Source organism: Anarhichas minor, unplaced genomic scaffold, assembly GCF_050575085.1.
Source record: "Anarhichas minor isolate MPS153535 unplaced genomic scaffold, ASM5057508v1 ptg000024l, whole genome shotgun sequence".
NCBI lineage: Eukaryota > Metazoa > Chordata > Actinopteri > Perciformes > Anarhichadidae > Anarhichas > Anarhichas minor.
Genome location: NW_027466470.1, coordinates 14450001 through 14461163, shown reverse-complemented (window position 1 = coordinate 14461163; position 11163 = coordinate 14450001). Strand labels below are relative to the sequence as shown.

Below are 11163 nucleotides of genomic sequence, written 5' to 3'. Positions count from 1 at the left end.
ATGAATACTTTAACTTTCGTGTGTGTCTCCTTTGGCACCAGAGAGTTGCCTGAAAGTAAATATACTGTAACCACGGGGTGGCAGGTCATAGTCGCTCACAAGGATTGTTTACAGAGACGAAATGAAATGAAGAAATGACCTATTTGGATGTTTAGGTATCAGGGATTTTTAGAAAAGTATTAAAAAAAAGAAGAAAAAAACTCAACAATAGGCCTTTCTTTAAAAGCAAGTGTAGTCTGCCTTTCACATGGTGTTAGAAATGGATGAAGAGGCTCAGAAGTGCTCTGATTCTTGTGAGAGAACTAATCATATCCCCATAGTGGAGGTTTGGCAATAAAAGACAGAAGCCCTAAAAAGACTGCAGATGAGAAAGCGCTCACTGGCCAAGTTTATGTCGGGAATTATTCGATTACAGCTCAGTGAGTGTGAAATGGAGGGATATGCATTAAGTTGACAGAATGGCTCTTGATGCACTGGAGGCATAATAACTTCCCTCTGTGAGCTGTTCACAGAGAAGGAACGAGATGAGCCTCTCACAGGGAGCCACTTGTTGATGGAGATGAACGGGCACTATAGGTTTTGTAGAGTGATTGCCAAAGTGAGCCAAAATATTGGATAATGAAGATAATAAAATAGGATGACTAGGTTAGGTTATGAGTTCATTTTTTATAGCGCTTATGAATATTATCCAGTAAACAGTAAAGAAGAAAAATAGCAGTGTTGTACTTCCATCTGCAGGGGAATATATGACATTACTCTGATGGCATTTTGTATTTTAATGTAGATGAACTGTGAGTACATATTTATTTTTCTTACATCCAAAAAGCCAGAAATGCAATGTAATTTGGATTTATTCTGTGCTGGCATGTGTTGATTCTTACATGAAATTGAAGACATTTCCTAATTCTTCTTTAATTTATAAACCGTGTTAGAAGACCATGATCGTCGCCCTGGTGTTGTATGACAACAGATCATTTGACAATACCCTAATTGTGTATATTGTACACTTTTCAGTATTGCCATACATTTCCAAACTATTTAAGACTTCATAATTCACACTCACTACATTTCCAGGCCATCCAGATGTGTGTGTATGAAGTCTCTGATAAAGAGGCTGATAAAATTGACCCAAACTTGAGCCTGTCTTAATTGTGTCAGAGTTGATTGTTGTTTTCTGTGATAAGAGTTCCCAAGAGACCCTTTGAAAAAAGAAAAAATACAAAGCTTATACATAACGTGCTGTTTGTTAGAAAGAACATCCTAAAACCACGGCCACATGAAGGTTGTGTGCTACTTCCAACAATAGGAAAGCACACAAAAAACTCAGAATTCCCTTTGCACAAATTATGCATCTGTGCTCCTAATGTTTATCTTTGTTTGCATCTTTTAGAGAAATTGTTCAGCGGGTTGCTGATGTCATGATCATTTACGGTATCTTCCATCCTGCAGATGCCATTGCGGTCAGGGAGTAGTTATCATGAGAAATCATTTTCATTTCAAAGCTAAGCACAGCAGAGAGAGAGAGAGCCTGCATGGTATTTGATGTGTGCAGGTTGTGGCAGGGGGCATTATATGAGGAACAGGGAAAATGAGGATCGGGGCCATCTGCAACTTGATGGGACATTACTGTATCGGCATTCCCACTGGAGTGTGCCTGATGTTTGCTGCCAAAATGGGCATCATGGGTGAGGACAGAGGAGCTCTCTGCCACGTAACTTTAAAGTCTTGTTTGAAGCGAAATTGAGTTTGTTCTCGTCTGTTGCAGGACTGTGGTCTGCACCAGACGATCTGCACCAGCCCAGATCGGAGACGGAGCAGGTCAAAGCCCCCGTGCCGCTCAGTAGTGGGATCGCGCCTGTGAATAGACGCTGTAGTACAGCGGGACACACTCATTTTACACTCATTCTACTGTTCAACAAACACCTGGGACAACAACAACGTGTTTACATGTTACAGCAGCTCCATCACTGCTTCTTTATATTCTAGTTCCCATGAAAACATTCAGGTGTGTTTGTTTGTCCTACAGCGCCTCCACCTGGAGGAGAGGAGCAATGAGCATCAATCACAGTCAGTGCAGCGCCACAGATACAGCAAACTAACGGGGCGTTCTTTAGGACATTCAATCAACTTAAAGGAGAGGTGAACAGTCACAAACAAACACTTTTCAAACAGAAAAATGCTAAAATAAATGTAAAAGTTGTCTTACCTGCACAGTTATCGTCCAATCCACAGCCCACTCCCCTCAGCAGGTGCTCCTCCTCCATCCTCAGACGACTGAGGGCCTTTTTCAGGCTCTTCCATTGTCCACGATAGTGATCCAGTGTTCAGTTCATGTTCCGTTTCCATGGCCTTTAGTGAGTGTGAGTGAGCAAGACAGAAAGAGGGAAATGTTAATTATTTTTTCGTATTTATCAAATATATATATTTAAATTCATTCTAGTATTATCTGTGTTATTTTTCAGTGATTTCTTTTGCATTCAGCTGAGTTGTAAACATCTATTTTTTGCAACTTTGCAAAACATATGACACATGGGTCCATGTGTTTTATAGTAGGACAGGTCTATTGAACACAGAGAGACAAACTTGGTGGAGAATTAAATAGACTTTGTTATCATACAATGTTGTGATTATAATTATGCTCCCCCTGTAATTAGTCACACAGCGTGAACACTTGTTATTTATACTGCCAGCAGATCATAAATATCGTCTATTCATGCAGAATTGGCAAAATGTTCGATGATTACAACACATTTCCTCTTTCTGTCAAAGTTTGTCTTGATTGATGTTTGATGGAGGAGGAGCCATGAGGTCAATGATGACGGAGCGTTTATCGTGAGAGTTAGATGATAAGTGCAGAATTAATAAGTGTATATGTGTTGGTGACTTTAACCCACCAGGATTGAAACTATTCACTTATTTAAGAGTTTATTTAAAGGAAATGTGACAGCCTGTTATTTTCTCTTATGGATTTAGAAATGGAAAATTTGAAATGAGATCAAAACATCTCTACTGTTTTCCTCAAAATCAAACAAGTGAATTCATCTGACTCTGGACTGTATTTCTGTCTCACATAAAAAAATCCTGTATCCTAATCCTGCATGTTTGTCCATTTAAATACATCAAATGTATGTGGGAAGGCAGGAAACAGGCAGCCTGCCATTAGGACCCAGGCTACAGGGGGCAGAGTCTATAGAACGGGGTGGGAGGTTCACCTGGGCCTGAACTCAGACACACCTGAGAGAGCACCTGAGGCCAGCCTTTGTTTAGGCTCTCTTTATTTTCTTTTGTAAATATCTTTAAAAGGGAAATTGTAGAAACATGATGTATTCTTTTTAGGTCATAGCATTAACTCAAAGGTGTGTGAGATAATGGTTAAACATGTGTTATCTGCTAGATTCATGTTTTGGTGAGGGAGTAGAACTTGGAGTGATTGCTTTGGCACATCAGCCAAGAAGAAAGGTTCAGCAGAACGGAGATGTTTCTATCCCTGATGAATTTAAACCCGGGCACTAAAGTGTTACTTCATAACGCCCCGCCTCCTCTGAATCATTCACTAACAACAAGGAAATAAGTCTCTCTTCAAACTAATAATTCCTCAAAGGACTCGGACTCACTTGTAGTTTCTCATCAATATTTATTTTTGTTGTAAAAGCTGCGTGTGCGGTACTGAAGCGTACCCACGCTGGCTGGGGCACTACAGCGTTAGTGCTGTAGAACTACAACACGTGGGTCTACTCACTGTTGCGAACCGGCGTTTTTTTTTTACTGGTTGCAGGACGGAGCCAGCCCCATCTCCACACCGCCGGCAGCGCTAAACGCGGCCAGGACATCGTAAGTAAGAGTTAACGTAGATGTGCGCGTTAGATACATTCACCTCTGTGGGCTGTCCACACTACACCACAGTCTGTGGTTCACACCAGAGGCGCATTTCTCGGCTCCGCCTGCTCCTCTGCCCTTTTACTTAAGCTCGAATCTCACTCCGCCTGTTTGTCTGCTTGTGTTTACACGTCTCCTCGTCGCGAACCACTCTCGGTTTGGACACAGCTGCCGCATAGCTCTATGTGGAGCAAGTAGGGACGTTTAATCACCCAGTCATAAGCAGCAGCGACACGAGGCTATTCGGTTCAGAATCAGATCCAGGGGCGTAAATAGTGCGGATGCACTGGGGCCCGTGTGGTGGTGGTGGTGGTGGGGGGGCATGGAGAGAACTAGCCCCAATACAATATCCTAAATACCTTATTTGACTGTAAAATCCACCATACGTCTCTGATCAGGTCATTTATATCATGTATAATATATGATTTATGATTTATTGTAGATTATCAGTGGTTTGCTCGTGGCAGGCAGAGAAAATAAACTACACACAAAAACTATATCGCGAGTGCCAGCTTCCTCCATGGCACTGGGACCCAAGTCCCCCATTTGAAACATTTGGCAAACTGAAGGGTAACCAGTTGGTTCTCTAACAGGAAGATGTAAAGCAATACTAAGTCACCGGAGAGAGGTGATACTTCAGAAGAAAACAAGTGTCAGGCTGTTGTAAATAAACAAACATATTATTTAATGGTAACCCCGATGGTGTAAAGTTAAGGGCGGTCGGAGGAATAGCCAGTTACAGTTGTGGCATTATAGCGTCTGACAGTTAGTGGCAGCACTGAAAGCTGTGCAGTCAATGAGCGACGGATAAAATCCAGAGGAACATCACAAAACTTAAATATTTGGGAAAGAAGATATATTTGTTTTGAAGCCAGTTGATTTATACATCCATGGTTAAAAACGGAAGAAAACACACAGACTTAAACACAAGATACAAGAAACATAATGAAGCACATAAAGCATACAGTAAACAGTTTGTTTTCTCTTCACTCAGAAAAGAGCTCTGCTGGCAGCACCTAAAAACAAATGACCCCGAGTCACTTCCTCACTTCCAACAGCCACGGGGTAAAAAATAGTTTGACAAAGAAAGTCAAGACTAATGGAGCGTCGGGTAAATATCAAATTAGCACAACAAAATCCAACCTCACCAAATTATACACAACTAACGAGTAAAACATTTAACATATTGGATGCAAATCACAGCCTCAATTGTAGGGCTGTGTACAGGCAAGCAACTCACGTGATACACGTGTCACGATACATATTGCAATACACAGTGACAATAAGACTTTCTGTATACCACCTGGATAGTCTAATACGTACATCACATGTTTAACTCAGCGGACAAATTGGATCAAAAATGACTTCAAAAGGTATTTGCGTTGCACATAGTGGCCCAATCCCAGTGTCCCCACTAAGGCCTTGAACCCTGAACCCTAAGGACTTACTGACGTCACCTGTTGAGTGGTTGAGTGAGAGACTGTGAGGGCTTGAAATGGTGTAAATACGAATGGGACGTTACCATGACAACGTCAAAAATGATGTACATTTGTGGGTATTTATTTTTACACTTTTTACTCCCTGATTTAAATGTCTTTCAGACTCTTTCCTCACAAGATAAAAGGTGATTTAAAATAATCTATTTACTCGTTTTTGTCAAAACGGCTTCAATGACGAAATTAAATATTTGATGAATAAATAGATTAATATCTTCTGATTTCATGTGTTTTTTTTCCTATCTTTAACCCTTTAATACTCCATTGCAGTATATTGTGTTTTTACCTGACATTGACACTAAAACTATACCTTCTCGCTGATGAGTTTGTATTTTGACAAACTTAATGAGCTCAGAATGTCTGGAATGGGTTTGGCTGCAGCACTAGATCTTATTATGAATACATATGTTCCAGGATCAAAGCTATTCAAATATCTCTACAGCCAAAACATAAGCACTTCACTGTCCTTTGTGAAATGGATAAAAGGTTGACGTTTTTTGTTACGTTGTCACGTCACACAGAACATGGACTACCTGCCGGATGACAACTCCAGGTACAAAGACATTGACTATTGGGATGAAAGATACAAGACGGAGCAGTGTTTTGACTGGCTGGGCAGCTTCTCCAAATTCCAGCATCTTCTGGAAAAACACGTCCACAAAGAAGACTCTATTCTGATACTCGGTGAGTAGTTTAATCTTATTCTGATTGTACGACACACAAAGCATCTCTCTGAGCGTGTTGTCACCATTTGGGGGGGGGGGGGGGTTCCTGGCAAAGTAGAGGTCCCACAGTTCGACTCAAACCGAAGACTCTTATTGCAAGTCAACCCTCTACGCCTGTCACCATTAGTCACAAGTGTCAGATATGGTATCTGACACTCATCTCAAATGGTGACAGCATTGACAACCATGATGATGGTCATCATGGTTGTCAATGCTGTCATTAGCATCACAAATACGTATGGTAACTTTTTATCTTTTAAGACATTTTAGACTGGATTCTGGTGGCTTTACTGAAGTAGAAGATGCCTTGAAGAAAAATGATTTTATTTCATACAAAGCACACTGTATTCTCTCTGTGAAGGACATAGAGGAATTGAGTTTGACATCACTTTTGAGAGACAAAGAAAGTTGAATCCCCTGGGCTTTGGAGCGACATCCCCAAACTTGTCCACAAGATGTCCCTGTTCCCTTAAAGATATGGCCTTTTCTCTTGCATCCAGCACTATGCAGTACCTGGTTTTAAATGGCCCTGCTGCTCTGTGAAACATGCAACAACATGAACGCGGTGTTGTTGCTGCTGAACATGGAGTAGACCTGCATGTGAATTGGAGATGTGCAAAATATGGAGCAATTAGCTTGAGAGACAAAAGCTAGTGGAGACATTCTCACTTTTAGTACACATTCTGCCTCTTGATTTTGGTATTCATTTCAAGCCAGAGAAAGACTTCATCTGTTAAACATTTGCATGTTAAATTACTATTATTACTATTACTACTATTGCTGTTAAAGAGTGCACAGCTGGTATGGACCTGTGTATTACAGAGGTTCTTCATTTGGTTGTTTTCTCTACTTAATCGTGATCAATACAAGCTTTACACTTCATGTAGTCACTTCTGATGGCAGGCAATGTGTTTCACATTAATAATGTGTTTTTGTTGGTTCATCATAGGATGACTTATTCACAGATGTGTGTATGCTGAAATGCCAGCTTTGAAGTCTTTTTTTGTAACTGTTATACCTCCACAGAAGCATAGAGGGCTACGGTGGTCTATCTTTTTCCGATGTGAGCCTTGTTTATGTGTGTGTGTGTGTGTGTGTGTGTGTGTGTGTGTGTGTGTGTGTGTGTGTGTGTGTGTGTGTGTGTGTGTGTGTGTGTGTGTGTGTGTGTGTGTGTGTGTGTGTGTGTGTGTGTGTGTGTGTATAAAGAGGAGTGGGACTGACGAGATTGTCAGATGTTCTTTGCTCGACAAAAAACCTCCCTGTGTTTCGCTGCTGTCTAATTCCTGCAAGACTACAGTGCCAGTACACAGGTTTATCATACCTGGAGATCTGTTTTAGATCTGGATGATGGTTGTGGTGGTCTGGAGCCCTGCTTGTTTAAAATCTTTATTGTGAAACACATTTCTAGGTGAAAACATTGACTGACAGACAGACACAAATAGTATGCAGCCTCACTTTTTCAATGTGCGTCATAGTAGGCACACCTACAGCAAAGGGCTCAGGGACTCTGGAGTCTGAGATATATACAGTATATATATATATATATATATATATATATATCTTCTCTTTCCTCTCTCCTGCGTTACATTGCAGCAGCCAACACCAGGTCAGAGCACTTTCTGCACGCTGATTTAAACCCAAAGATGAGCCATTATATCGCTTGAGCGCTCTCGTCTTGAAGGGCAAATCTCTCTCTCTCTCTCTCTCTCTCTCTCTCTCTCTCTCTCTCTCTCTCTATCGCTCTCTTCTCGCCAAATCATGGAATCACACGTGTCTGTCACCAGACGCCTTCAACGACTTTGCTGCACAGATAAGCAGCTATATAGGGAAGCCTTCTGAAAAGATGTTTGAACCCTCGTGTGTTGTATAGACACGAAGAGCTCTTTAATAGCACTTGGGTACCACAACGCTTGGCCTGCCGCGGTTGCGCACATCTCCCTGCTCATCCGCTCACGCCGAGTCTGTAAATCCAGAGGGACGATTGTCTCGTATAAAACGGCACAATAAATAATCATCGCTATAGGGGGACCCTGGGCATAATTTGGCGGAGAGAGGAGGGAGAGGAGGGAAGACGTACTGTAAAGGAAGACTTGTTTGTGTGTGTGATGAGTGGATAAAGGGAAGAGAGAGATGGAAGGTAGGTCAATAACTAATCAGGTTTGAGCCACTCCACTGTGTCAGATGGAGGTCATTTCCATTAAGATAATCTGTACATCACAGTGAGAAAGATACAAGTGAGGGAGCGGTGCGTAGATGAGGAGAGCTAGAGCACTTTGACAGTTTTATTCTCTTCCTCAGTTTATTCATGTATTTAAAATATATATATATTTCATTTTTTGTCCTCTGTTTATCTGACAGGTTGATGTCTGTTTTAATGTCTTCCTCAGTTTCATACATTTCTGTAGCTGACAGTGTCTCAGCCTTACTTTACCTTGACCTCTGGAGGTACTGGCTTCACCATCACACTGCTCTTGCTCCCCTTATTAGTAGCAGTAACCCATGTCTGCCTTTCTGTATTGTTCTTTCTTTGTCGTGAGCTCCTTCTCAGCAGTCCTGGGATCTAGACTATAACCACGTTCCATCACCCATCTGCATGTCAACGTATTTACGATAATCTGAATTGAAACTACATAATGGAAGCCTGAATGCTCAAACATTAGTGTAATCTCTTCTATTTCATGTTTTGATCAACAGAGATGGGTGATTCTACTGAATCTATTTTGATGGTGACATTAGGATCATAATAGTTTTGACTTCAACAAGATAAGTCTGGGGATATTCTATATCCAGGACATTGCCCCTTTTTCTTCTGTGTGACTTTCTATATTTTTCTTATTGTCAACAGATCCCATGAAAAGACCAAAACCAAGATTTGTTTGTGTATCCAGGGCCTGATATAGTGTATTCCTGCTTCTCCAAAAACACTGCCATGCAGTTGCACGGGGTAATATGTTGATGAACTTCTGCATTTTAGTTATTTTTTAACCAATCCCACATACATCATACTTCTGCTTACTCACTCATAAATGTTCTGTTTGAGGTATGTTTCCATTTTTAAAATATATATACTTGCTAACAGTGCTTTTTTTAGTAGATACAGTATTGATCTTCTAGTCCTTCGTGATTAAAAAGGTGGTGAAACCATCTATAATAGCATATCCTGTTTAGAAGCTCCACTGCCCCCTCAGACACCCACTTTAACCACAAAGACATTAGATCAGTGTTGTTTCTGCTTCAAAAAGATGTTTGAAAGTTGCTTATTTAGACTGCTGTATCATATCTTGGAATAGTGATGCAGAGAATCAGACCTAAAATGCACTTGCATTGGAAATATACATACATAGTGATGTGTGATATCTTATCAAAAGGTCTACAGTTATGAAACGGACAAAAATGCCACTGGCACATTCCAGTTTTTAAATGGAACGTAAACTCCAACATTGATATTAATGGAATGTTCTCATGAAAGCACCGTGTGTGTCTCATACGGCCTCGTAATGTGACATAACAGTGTTTATTACTGGGCCGGCTGAAGGCCTTGGGTGGTGTGTGTCACGGCATTGCGTCAAGCAGTTCCCGAACCTCCAGCTGACCTGTATGTCTTTTAGCAACGTTAACGAGCATTAGCGATGATCAGCTCACACACGGTCCAGTTCCCGCCTGCCGCACAGCCACTGCTCTTTCTTTTACGTCTTTGCCCCCGGCTGCTGCCAGTGATGTAATGACCCCGCGTCTGCCAGTGGTCAGCGCTCATGCCTCGTTCTCCGAGGAGATGTAATGGCTCTGTTCTCCAGCAGCGAATGGGGCTGAGATGTGTGCGAGTTGTTACCCTGGGAGTATCTTGTCTGCCTACCATGTTCTCTACATGTTAAAATCAGGGCATCTGGTCCAGAGGGCATGACGCAGAGTCTCCGGTCAGACCAAGAACACCTTCCTTTCATGACCACAGGGCTACTCAACATAAGTGTGTTTTAGCGTCGGTGCTGACATTTCAGCGTCACAATATTTTTGTCTGAAGTGCATATAATAGGTTATTCAGGGGAATAACTGCTCAAGCTTTCTCAGAACAAGACACATGCGGACACACACACACACACACACACACACACACACACACACTACTCTGTACAGTCTGTATTTTTATATTTGTACACCTGATGGCCCCATCTGTAGGTTATGTTAAGGTTTGGTGAAGTTATGGGTTGGCTGCCTATGTTAGACGTACAGGCTGTGTATTTATGGCTGTTTAAAAGCTGCCCTCTGGATTTGTTTTGCTGCTTTGGTAGCCTTTTGTGTGTGTGTGTAACGTACGTATTTTATGCTGCACATTAGAGCTTAAACATTTGCTGGTTCTGGCCTCTCAGACATGAACCTTCTTCTTGCCCTTTACGATATGAAGCTGTATATCTTTGACTGCAAAAGCTCATTCTTGACCAAATAAATGTTAGTTAACACAAAATTCTAGGTTATACAGAGCCTTCTCTTACTAGCTTTTTCCCCCCCGGAGATTTCAGCTGCATCTCACGGTCTACTTCGGCAGCTGATGTATGAGAAAAACTTTTGCGTCACTTCCTGACACAAACTCCTTTTTTTCGGGCGGGAAAACAAGCTATCTGAGGACGATATTTTGGGCATTTTGTAATGTCCCTATTTTCTAACATTTAATACAAACGATCAATCAAGAGTATAACTAATTGATAATGAAAGTCCTTTTTTTAGCGCAGCCACATTGCACATGTAATAGACTTATAGGGTATGTTTTACCTTCTCTAAACTGTCCTGCGTTGCTGCCTCTACTTAGCTCACCCACTGACCTCATTGTCCCGTCACTTTGTGGGCTCCTGAGGGTGATGTAAGCGGTGTTTATTGGCAATGGAATAGTGAAAGACCATGAGTGTGACTATGTATGGCCGAGGGCCTTGACTACAATGACATTATGCCTTTTTATAAAGAGCATTACCACATGCTAACAACGATGTAAAGTCTCCCCTCCGTCACCCCCCCCCCCCCCGCCTCTAGCACGCCACATGTTGCTCATTCATTCCCGACACCCGTCCCCTTCTCTT

General features: G+C 41.6%; 1 protein-coding gene across 1 annotated transcript in view; it reads left to right on the top strand.

Annotated features, from left to right (window-relative positions):
• The first annotated feature begins 3609 nt into the window (after window positions 1-3609).
• The window catches only part of ece2a (endothelin converting enzyme 2a), a 64605-nt gene continuing 57051 nt past the window's right edge, over window positions 3610-11163 (top strand). The window contains exons 1-2 of the mRNA XM_076098636.1: window positions 3610-3831; window positions 5894-6056. Coding sequence (XP_075954751.1) covers window positions 5897-6056 — 160 coding nt within the window. The 5' untranslated portion in view covers window positions 3610-3831; window positions 5894-5896. The remainder of the gene's footprint in view (window positions 3832-5893; window positions 6057-11163) is intronic.